The 12,157-nt window shown below is 34.7% G+C and overlaps 1 protein-coding gene across 6 annotated transcripts in view; it reads left to right on the forward strand.

The window, feature by feature from the left end:
• Nucleotides 1–12,157, forward strand: part of EPS15 (epidermal growth factor receptor pathway substrate 15) — a 138,280-nt gene that overhangs the window by 100,367 nt on the left and 25,756 nt on the right. For all 6 annotated transcript variants that reach the window (XM_065913363.1, XM_065913347.1, XM_065913355.1 and 3 more), the window contains exons 17-21: nt 508–624; nt 859–949; nt 3,165–3,200; nt 4,454–4,590; nt 9,075–9,144. In XM_065913363.1, coding sequence (XP_065769435.1) covers nt 508–624; nt 859–949; nt 3,165–3,200; nt 4,454–4,590; nt 9,075–9,144 — 451 coding nt within the window. The remainder of the gene's footprint in view (nt 1–507; nt 625–858; nt 950–3,164; nt 3,201–4,453; nt 4,591–9,074; nt 9,145–12,157) is intronic.

Here is a 12,157-nt window from a genome sequence, read left to right on the forward strand (position 1 = left end):
AAATGCAGAAAGCAATGACATCATTGAAGGACTTCTAACCAGAAGATCATGATTAGATTCATATTTTAGATCTATTACTTTGGCTGCCCTGAGAAGGATAGATGTGGAGGACAAATATTGGAGGCAGGAAGACAGTTGGAATATTATTAATACAGTAATATGTATCAGAAATGATGATGCTATAAATGAATGGTAGTGACAGTCAGGATGGAGAAGAATGGAAGGATTTGAGAACTAGATGAGAGGTAGACTCCTAAGACTTGGAATCTAGCTGGGGGATGACCAGAGGGATGTAGTTAAGGAAGAACTGGAATTTTCTGGCCTTGAGTGGTTTTGAGGCTTGATGATATCATTTTCCTAAGAAATATTATAGAGGTCATCCAATGAATATATTTTGCTTATCTTTTAAAAATTTTAGTAGTTTTTGACTCTTCTTTGTCAGTTTCCTCTGCCAAGTAGAAAATATATTGTGAAGAATTAATATTTTGAAGGATTAATATTTTATAGGCAAGAAGTAGTCCTGAAATACTGCCTTCTGGTGTGACTGATGAAAATGAAGAGGTGACTGTAGCTGTTAATGAAAAAGTTTGTCCTGAATTTAATAGTGACAGACATTCAAAAGAGGTAAAAATAATTCTATATTAATACGTAAATGTTCTTATTCTCTTCTCAATATGGGTTATATACTATTTAATGCTAAGGAAAGAGAAAAATGTGTTAAATGGACTTTATGACCACAAAAATATTTGTTATGTTACCATCAGTTGATTTTTCAAACATGCTATTTTATTTTAAGATTTTACCTTTTAAAACTTTTGGTTTCTAAAACCTTTTTTTTTAATTTTAAATTATTTTTAGGAAGATCCATTTAATGTAGAAACAAGTTCACTGACAAATCCAGTTACAGATTCAAACTTGGATTTTTTCCAGTCTGATCCTTTTGTTGGCAGTAAGTATTCTTATATTTACGTTACAAATTTACCAAAAAGGACCATATAAGAATTTGGGCTTCAGTTTTGAGAGCCTACTTGTTATAGCAAAAGTAGAAAAGAGAATGATGTTTTTATATGGTCAGACTGTAGTTTTTTCCTCTCCAGGCAACTAAATCCTGGAACTAAGCATTTGATTATGCCTTTGGAACCCCTGATTAAGAGTATGTTTCTCCTTCAGAATAGAGACCCAGAGAAAGAGAAGAGATTGGGCCGTCTTAAGTCAGCCAGCAATTATTTACCAAAAGTGCCAACACCATGAACAGAAACTATAGTAGTTAGTAGTTTGATGCCTGCCTATAGTAGTTAGTAGCTCCCTAAAGTCTTATTGAAGAATCATAAGTTCAATAAATTAAAATACCTGATGTCATCATAAGCTATGTTAAATACCACTTATGTTAAACTTCTTTTTATTTATTTCCAAACTCACCTTGTGAAACTGATAGATCAGTTTTTTACCAGTTTTAAAGATGGGAAACTAAGATACATAAATGGAATAATTTGCTCAGAGGCATGGCCAAAATGAGCCTAGATATTAGAACTCTTCTAAGAAAGCTTCTTTATTAATATATATATGTGTGTGTATATATATATATATATATGTAGTGTTAAAAGATATGTAAATTGAGCATTTAAAGTATACAATTAAATGGTTTGAGTACATTTATGTAGTTGTATAATCCTCACTAAAATCTAGTTTTGAAACAAATTTTATTACCCCATAGAGCAACTCCATACCCATTGTAAGTCATTGCCTGTTCCTCTGACCCTCAATTCGCCCAACCACTAATCTATTTTCTGTCTCTATAGATGTGCATACTTACGGAATTATACAGTATATGCTTTTTTATGTCTGGCTTCATTCATTTAGCCTAACATTTTCAAGGATTACTCACATTTTAGTATGTTTCAATATTTCTTTCTGTTTTATTGATGAATATTATTATATGGATGTACCGCATTTTACTTATTCATTGGTTGATGGACTGTTGGGTTGTTTACACTTTCTGGCTGTTTTAAATAATGCTGTTGTGAACACTTATGTACAAGTTTTTGTGTGAATATATGTTTACTTTTCTCTGGGGTATATATCAGATCATAGTACTCTGTTGAATCATTTGAGGAGCTACCAAACTGTTTTCCAAAGTGTCTGTACCATATTATATATATATATATATATTTATATATATTCCCACCAGTAGTATATGTGGCTTGCAATTTCTCCATATCTTTGCCAACACTTGTGACTCTGTATCCTTTTGATTATAGCCATCATAGTGAGTGTTAAGTGGTATCTTATTTGGGTTTGATTTGTATTTCCTTAATGACTAATATTGTTGAACATCTTTCTCTGTGGTTATCGGCCATCCTTATATCTTCTTTGGAGAAATGTTTATTCTAATCATTTGCCCTTTTTTAAATTGGTTGTTTGTCTTTTAATTATTGATTTGTAGGAATTCTTTACATATTCTGAATATAAGTCCCTTATCAAACATATGATTTGCAACTATATTCTTGTGTTCAATGTTGTCTTAATTTTGATGGAGTCTAATTTTTTTTTTAATGTTTTCTCTTGTGCTTTTGATTTCTCTTGTGAGATAGGGGTCCAACTTTATTCTCTTCCAGGTGGATATCCAGTTGTCCCAGTACCATTTGTTGAAAAGACTATTCTTTCCCCCATTGAATTGTCTTAGCACTTTTGTCAAAAATCAAATGATGATAAATGTGTAAGGATTTATTTCTAGACCCTCCAATTCTTTAAGCACTTTTTTTTGTACTTCAGTGAAGCCTGGTATCTTTGTTTCTGAAGTGTTGATAGTAATACCCATCCAGTAATACTGTGAAAAGTAGACATTTTGTTAGTAAAATTCTTGCCCTCAAGCCTGTGTTTTCCCCTCCATGTAATCTGACCTCGTGGTCAGGAGGTAAGTATAGTTGGCTCTGATTCAAATTTGCCTCTTTTATGAGGTATATTGATGTTCTTCCCTTATTAAAATAGTGATACTTATTAGTATTTTAAAATTTCCTAAAGGTGGACAGCATTCATTGTCTTACCTACTTTGAGATAGAGTTAATGAAACAAACGTTGCTTTTGTTTTGAAGTTACCCTTTAAGTAATGGTGCCACAACAGTAAATATTGTGATTTTGATTTCTGCATATTTCTTTTATCACAGGTGATCCTTTCAAGGATGATCCTTTTGGAAAAATTGGTTAGTGTTTTATTGAAGTCCTTCTTAGCTTTAATTTAATTCTTCTTAATTATAAGCTTTTGTTATATTTATGAATGAGAGATCACAGTTGGGTAGTTTTAGGAATGGACTTCCTTTTTATTCAGTTTTAAAATAGACCTAAGGCGTCACTAAGATGTTGTATGTACCTGGCATTTTCAGAGAAAAAGTGACAGATACTTGTGAATTTGCTTAGTAAACTGTTAGCTATACTTTATAAAAAATAACATTAGTCCTTATACTTTGATGTTTTTAATACATCAAATGATTCTTTGATGCTTTTAATACACTGGTTTCTTCTTATTAGCCAAGGATTAGATAAATAAAATGATCTACATTACTATAGGGTTTAGGACTTTTTTTTCCCGTTCAATTATAGCCTATTACAGATCTTAAATAATTACTGTGTCAGGCTTTTTGAGATTCTTTCTCTGGGATTTTCACAAATCTGGTGTGCCATTTAGTTATGCTTCCCAAACCTGTTCCAAACTGTTGGCTGTTATCATTGAGCCCAGAGAGAGAAATACATTTAGAAATTTTTGTTGTTTCTTTGCTTCCCTGGTGGCTCAGATGGTAAAGAATCTGCCTGCAGTGCGGGAGAACTGGGTTCGATCCCTGGGGCAGGAAGCTTTGTGGAGAAGGGAACGGCAACTTACTCCAGTATTCTTGCCTGGAGAATCGCACGGACCGAGGAGCCTGGCGGGCTGAAGTCCATGGGGTCACAGAAAGTCAGACACGACTGAATGACTAACACTTTCACTTAACATTCTTATGTGTTTTTTTTTCCTTTCTTCTTAGTTATAATAGCATAGAATAAGGGTCTTTAAAGTGGGATCACTTGATATTATGTGCTAATTAAAAAAATCAGTTTATTGGATGAAAAGCTCTTTTATCAAAACCACAGAGAAAACTGTGATCCTTTCCCCACCCCCAAAATTAGAATCACCAGGTTAGAGGAAAGTATTTTAACCTAGCGTATAGGCAACATTGTGTAATAAGTGTTGGAGTTATTGACTTGCTTTGACTGAATAATGAACAAGTAGGAAAGAATGTTAATTAAAACTGCTTAACTAGATCTGTCTATACATTTTTATGACCCAGATAATTAGTCATAAAGTACCTGACTTAGACTCTACAGGAGTTCAAAATGCCTTTTAATTAAGGCAGTTGTCATCAGAGACAGGAAATTTAGAGTAATAATTTTTAATCTCTCATATTTGTGTGTTTTTTTTTAGATCCATTTGGTGGTGATCCTTTCAAAGGGTCAGATCCATTTGCATCTGACTGCTTCTTCAAGCAGTCTTCTACTGATCCTTTTGCCACTTCAAGTACTGACCCTTTTAGTGCAGCCGGCAATAGCAGTAATACATCGGTAAGTAGGGTTTAAAAAATGTTAAATGGACCACAAATGTTCTAAGTGAGTTTCTTTTTTTCTTTTTAAGAGTAGACAGTTTGTTGTCTGGTGAAATAACAAAATCATTAATCATTGCTAGATGGTAAATTTCTTGAGGGTAGGAACTATATCTTACAAAAAATTTAGTACACATGCCCTGCCTGTACTTTGGTTCAGTGATCAGTAAATATATGTTAACTTCTGCTTAATGGTCAGAGAAGAGGTAGGGAAAGAGACAAATGTAGAAAAAAAAGCAGTTTACCAGTAGTAAAATCATACCCTATTCGAGTCATCTTTCAAATCTGAAAGATAGAAATAATTCAGTAAGTACTCACTCTAGACAAGAAAATTGTTTGCCAAACTGCCACTAACTCCTGGGAATGAGACTCATACCTTTACCTTTCTTGTAAATTCTGTTCCTTCCAAGTGGCAATATAAGGCATATAGATAACAAGCAAAGGACTTATTGGCCTATTATATTTTGTCTTTAAGAAAATGAGTATACAGTGGATCTTTTGTATTCTGTCTACAAATAGATGAGTTAGGTGAGTTTCTTGAAATACACACTGATGAAAGAATTCTCTTGTAGATTACTTCTGACGGGTGATAGAAAAATTTCAGTCTCGTTGAACCTATCTAGTTTTTGGTTCAGACTGGCATTTCACACTGTGAGCACCCACTGAAATTGACAGAATACTCATGTCATCCAAATATCAAGGCCACCCTTCAAAGGAAAAAATATTATCCCATTGGCAATTTTAAAAATAAATGATTAAAAGTCCATAAGCCAGTCTTCAGTAAAGCTTTTTGAAAATATTTGGTATGCGTTATTGAAATAATGAAATCAATTTAAAAAGAACAGCATTGATCTTTTTTTAAAGAATCATTTCTGTTATTTTGTGTACTTATCTAGAGTGTTGTTCTTGCAAAGAGGTATTAATTCCCACTAAATGTCAGACTCTCTTGATAATATACATAGTACAGCAATTACTATTTAATAACCACCCACTATGATCCAAGTACTGTTGTGGGCTTTATATTCATAGTTTCTAATCTTCACGTCAGTCTTACAAAGTAGGTGTTGGTGTCCCTATTTTAACAATAAGAACACTGGAACTCAGAAAAATTAACTAAGGTCAGGCAACCAAGTCTGGAGGCTTTGAAAACAAAATCTTTATATTAGGATATTTAAACACTTGCAAAATAGAGTAACATAATGAAGTATTTTAACCTCTGTGTATCTATAGCCCAATTTCAATAATTATCAATGGTTTTGGAGAGGTTTTTACTTTTTTTTCCTTGTTTGGTTTTTTTAAGTTTTTATTTGAAGTCTTATTTTTTGAGACAGGATATTTCACACCTGTAAGTAAACCACATCTAGAGAGGAGCAGTTGATTGACAGACACGTGAAGCAGAAATTTTGTCTTTTAATACTCTTAGATTAAGAGAACTTCCTTAAAAGCATAATTGATTATTTTAAAGGTAATAAACTTTGGTATTCTTGAATTGCTTCCTTACTATATTTAGTAACGAACTACTTGGCCAGCAACTGGTTTTTTCCACTGTTGTAAAACTAAGCAGATGCCTCTGTAATTGAATATTTGTGGTTTCCACAGGCTACTGGATACTTTGTGTTCCTGCAACACTCAGTTTGTAGTGTGGACCCACTTGCCAAATTCTTCTTGAATTGCCCGCAACCTGGATTCTTTCCCCCTCACCTTATTTTAGCCTCTTGTTATCTACTCTTATTGTTTAAAAAGCAAGAGGCCAAAGCAGCTCATCCTAATTTAAAAATAAACATGTTTCTTCTCCTCTCCCCTGGTGAAATTTTTCTACCATTCATTCTACTACTTTTTGTCCTTTCTGCCTGGTTTTTGAAAGCTGCAGTGCCCTTGCTGACAGTTCTTAATTTCTCCATTCAAAACTGTAAACTAAACACCAAATTGGCAATATAATAATAGTTACATTTATCTAATCTCTTCTATGTATGAGGCATGGTGCTAAGTTCTTTTCATGTGTTACCTCATTTAAGCATCACAATAATCCTATGAGGCTCATGTATCATCCTCATTTTAAAGATAAAGTAAATGAGAGGTTATTACATGTAAGTAAGTTAGTAAGTGACAGAACTAAATTCAGACTCTATCTGACCAAAATCTAAGGTCTTCACCACTGTAGTCTAAGATTCAAACTCATTTTTTCCTAACTACAAACCCCTGCTTTTGGTCATCTTTCTTCTTTTCAAACAGGCCTCTGTTAATGCCTTAAGATACAAGTCTCTCCCCACAAGTCTTTTCTGTTCCTTCAAGGGTGGTCTCTTTTCTCAGAGGGACTAATTTTAAAAAACAAACCAAAACAACAAGTGCCATTTCTTACTATCCTAGCAAGCATATGGTAGCTACTATGTACATGCTAAGTCATACTGTGAGAGGAGGAAATGGATGGCCGATGTAGAGAAGAGAGAATTTCAGTGATAGGTTAGGTTAGGTGACCTTATAGGAGGATTTGGAACATTAATTCTATAAAATCATACCATCTGAATGTTAGTCATGAAAATTACTTTCGTATACTAAATTGCCTAATTACCGAAACGAACATGACACAAAGAGAGTTCTGTGGGCACTTACTCCTTCATGGGCTGCGCGGCCCATCCTGCTCCTCTTGCTGTCTCAGTGCCCTTTTAGGGTACGTGCACAGTGTGTGGGCTTGCCAGGTGGCACCAGTGGTAAAGAACCTGCCTGCCAATGCAGGAGACATGAGAGACCCAGGTTTGATCCCTTGGTCAGGAAGATCCCCTGGAGGAGGGCATGGCGACCCACCCCAGTATCCCTGCCTGGAGAATCCCATAGACAGAGGACCCTGGCAGGTTACAGTCCATGGGGTCACACAGAGTCAGACACGACTGAAGCAATTTAGCACACATGCACAGTGTATGATAAAGGAATAGAATTATATATGACACACATATAGGCCTACTTTTTCTATTCTCTCTGTGATGGTAAATAAAATCTACAAGCTATTTAAAACCAGGTCTGTTAGTTTTCCTTCTCTCACAGTTGAGAGAAGAAGCATTAATAGTTGGTGACTTGTGTTATCATGTCAGTGACTGGTCTGTCTCACATTGGTATTTTAACTATCATATTAGGAATCATGGAGAGTTACTTTGCTATACAGACCAGCTTGATTTTTTTCCCCTTTATTGCTGTTTATTCATTTAGCAGATAATCAGAGTACAAGCTAGTGTGTTCATTTTATAAAAGGTGCAAGTTAAGATAAGCATCAGTTAAAATTTTCAGTTCTAAAAACATCACTATTCTTTCTGCAAGTAGTTTTGTTTTAGTGAGTCCTGTTTTATAAAAAGAAAATATGTGGTAAGTCTCAGTGAGAGTTGTTTCTCTCTTATCAAATACATCTGTTTTACTTGAGCTCTGTAATATCCTTTGACGTTCAGTTGTAATACCTAAGTTCTTGATGATTAGAAGTAGATCGTGTAATACAGATGACATTGATAGTCATGAGTCAGAGTAGGAGATAAATATTCCAAAACTCTTTTTGTGTCCCTTTTATCTGATTGTATGCCAAGACTTTTAGCTGGCCTCTTAAAAAGAACCTGATGCCAGAAAGAGAAAGTTCAGTTACCTTCCTAGATATACATTTTGTTTGGCTATGATTTAAAACCAAGCTGAAGTAGGAAGATAGTTCGGTAGTCAGAATCTCTGGCTTCTGTAAAACATTTGCAAAGTCCTTACTCTTTGTAGCCATTCATGCTTATCATTTGATGCAGATTTTTTACATGACTTATTATTGAAAGTGGCTAAAGTTTTTTTTTTTTAGTAGAAAGCATTCTCTCTCTCTCTATCACACACACACACACACACACACTCTCTCTCTCTCTCTCTCTCTCTCTCTCTCTCTCTCTCTCTCTCTCTCTCTCTCTCACTCTCTCTGACATTAGAGGAAGTTGGGTAAAGGGCATATAAGAGGTCTCTGTGTTATCTTTACAGCTGTTCTAGAAATCTACAGTTATTTCAAAATGAAAATTAAAGAATAGTGTGCATCTAAACAAGTAGCAAAATTATGAAGGAAAGAAATGAATACCACCAATGCCAGGGTAATAATGATCTTTACAGAGGGGAGAGATGGGATTGTGATTAGAGCAGGCACATGAAGACTTTTGAGATTTTGGCAGTTTCATAGATGTTCACTTGATACCTTTTATTAAATGGTTCATAATGTTCCATACACTTTTCTGAATGTATGTTTTACAGTAAAAGATTAGAAAATGATATGAATCATTTCATTTTAATAAGATTGCAAATCAGTAGGGGCAAACACTTGTTCCTAATGCCTTGTATTTCTTAATTAGTTTAGAGTTTGTGAAGAATATTTTCTTTGGTGTGGCAATAAAGTTTCAGCTATGAAAAGTTTGCTCTCTCAATCATGACTTTGTGTAATTTGTTTAGGTAGAAACTTTAAAGCACAATGATCCTTTTGCTCCTGGTGGAACAGTTGTTGTTGCAGCAAGCGATTCAGGTAAGGACATAATTTTCTTTGAACAGTAAACATCACCCTTTCTTTCAACTTCTTTTTTTTGGTCTTCATCAATTATATTCTATTTACTTGCTTATGGCTTTAAGATTATTGCATAGTTATTAGATTGGTACAGAAGTAATTGTGCTTTCAGACCCTGAATTTTAAATCATTTTAAAGGGTCAAAGCTATGGTTTTTCCAGGAGTCGTGTTTGGATGTGAGAGTTGGACCTTAGTGCTGAAGAATTACTGCTTTTGAACTGTGGTGTTGGAGAAGACTCTTGGGAGTCCTTTGGAATACATGGAGATCAAAACAGTCAGTCCTAAAGGAAATTAACCCTGGATATTCATTGGAAGGATTGAAGCTGAAACTGAAGCTCCAATACTTTGGCCACCTGATACGAAGAGCTGACTCGTGGGAAAAGACCCTGATGCTGGGAAAGATTGAAGGCGGGAGGAGAGGGGGCAACAGAGGACAAGATGGTCCGATGGCATCACCGACTCATTAGACATGAGTCTGAGCAAACTCCAGGAGATGGTGAAGGACAGGGAAGCCTGGTGTGCTGCAGCCCATGAGGTCTCAGAGTCAGACATAAATGAACAACTGAACAATGACAGTAACGGAGTCAAACACACCTGTATTAGTGAAAATAGAAGCTATTAAAGTCAACAGATTTTTGCCAATGAGAAATAAATTTTATTCCTGTAGCATAAAAATCTGTGCTTCAGGATTTGACAAACTCTTAGAAAGCGTTTTGTGTGTCCTGCTGGTTGTGGAAGCATTTTCCCTGTAAAAAGTTGTTGATATACTTGAAGAAGAAGTGTTAGTCAGTTGGTGAGAGGTCAGGTGAATATGGCAGATGAGCCAAAACTTCATTGCCCAATTTGTTCAATTTTTGAAGTGTCAGTTGTGTGACATGGGATTGGGCGTTGTCTCAGAAAAGAATTGGGTCAGCTGTTAGTGTTGCAGTTTTCCATTCATCTCATCTATTTACTGGGCATACTTCTCAGATGTAATGGTTCTGCTGTGATTCAGAAAGCTGTAGTGGATCAGACCACCAGCAGACCACCAAAGAGTGACCATGACCCTTTTTTGGGTGCAAGTTTGGTTTGGGAAATGCTTTGGAGCTTCTTCTCTGTCCAGCCACTGACCTATTTGTCACTGGTTGTCATATAAAAATCCACTTTTCATCGCACCTCACAATCAAGTTGAGAAATGATTCATTGTTGCATAGAATAAGAAAAGACAACACTTAAAAGTAACGATTTTTTTGATTTGTGGTCAGTTCTTGAGGCACTCACTTCTTGAGCTTTTTCACCTTTCCAATTTGCTTCAAATCCCAAATGATTGTAGAATGGTCAACAAGTTCTTGGGCAACTTCTTGTGTAGTTGTAAGATGATCAGCTTCAATGATTGCTCTCAATTGGTTGTTGTCAATTTCCGATGGCTGGCCACTTTTCTCGTCACCTTCAAGACTCTTGTCTCCTTTGCAAAACTTCTTGAACTACCAGTGCACTGTATGTTCGTTAGCAGTTTCTGGGCCAAATGCGTTGTTGATTTTGTGAGTCGTCTCTGCTGCTTTGATCCATTTTTGAACTTAAATATGAAGACTGCTCTAATTTGCTTTTTGTCTAACAATCATTTTCATAGTCTGCAATGCATATAAAATAAACAGCAAGTAAAACTTATTAGCAAAAAGCATAAAACAAGAAATGCACATCAAAATGATATATAGCATAATCACTTTTATTTAAGAATGTATTCCAATATCAAATGGAAAATTTCAACAATATTAAACCACAGTTACTTTTGCACCAACCTAAATGTATCCTATTATGTTCTACCAATAATAATAATGGTGTTTGTGTATTACTTTCTACTTTTCTTATCATTATCTCACTTACTGTTCATGTTAAAGAGCTTAATATATACTCTAGCAAATGTCAGTAAAACCAATAAAAATGTCTTTTTGCTTTATAAAAGACAGTGTTCCTTGGCAGTTTCAAAGTCAGCATTGATTCTTATGGATCGTGACCTAAATTTAAAAATTAGTGACTTCCCATATTAGCAAAACTCCCTTGGGATTTCCCATGTTTCTCCAACAAAAATATTATAGGGAAAAAAAAGAGAAGGGGGAAGAAACTTAAAAGTAAAAGCAAATTTAAGGAGTGTATCACGTAAATAATACGTGTAGATCTTGCTTGTACTTGATTTGAATAAATCAACTAAAAAAAGATTTATGAGATGAAAGAAATTTGGACAGGTTGACATTAAGAAATTTTTTTATTTTTTAAGATGATATGAAAATGCTATTATAGTTTTGTCTTTTAAAAAACAGTCTTCAGAGTTCCCTGTCAGTGCAGTGGTTAAGACTCTGCACTTCCGCTACAAGGAGCACAGGTTCAATCCCTGGTCAGGGAACTAAGATCACACATGCCGCATAGTATGGCCAAAACCAGAGAAACAAAACAAGTCTTTATCTTAGAGATACATTATGTCAGATTTAGAGATGAAGTGATTAAATTGGGGTTTGTATCAAAATAATCTTGTAGAGTGGTTAAACTGGAGTGTGTATAGGAAATAAAGTTGCTAAGTACTAAAGCTAAGCAATAAATACATGAGGGTTCATTATACTAGCTTTGTATTTTTATCCGTTTTGAATTTTTCATAAGAAAAGTTTTTAAAAATAAAATCAGTAAAAAATAAAAATCAATGGCTTCCCATAGGTAATGTAATAACTTTACAAATAGTACATAGATTCTGTTAATAATACAGAGAAAAGCTAAATGTTATTCTAGCATACGGTCTTCATGCTTTACTTATGGAATCTAATTTTCCATTTATCCTAAACCTTTTAAGTATTATTCCCACTTTATTTTATTATTATTTTTAAAGAGTCTTGGCCTTTTCACACACCCCAAGTATGTCATACTTTTATTTATTTATTTAGGCTGCACCTTGCAGCATGTGGAACTTTGCAGATCAAAGGTTGCACTGGTACCCCCTGTAGTAGAA

Source organism: Muntiacus reevesi, chromosome 1 (genome assembly GCF_963930625.1).
Source record: "Muntiacus reevesi chromosome 1, mMunRee1.1, whole genome shotgun sequence".
NCBI classification, from domain to species: Eukaryota; Metazoa; Chordata; class Mammalia; order Artiodactyla; family Cervidae; genus Muntiacus; species Muntiacus reevesi.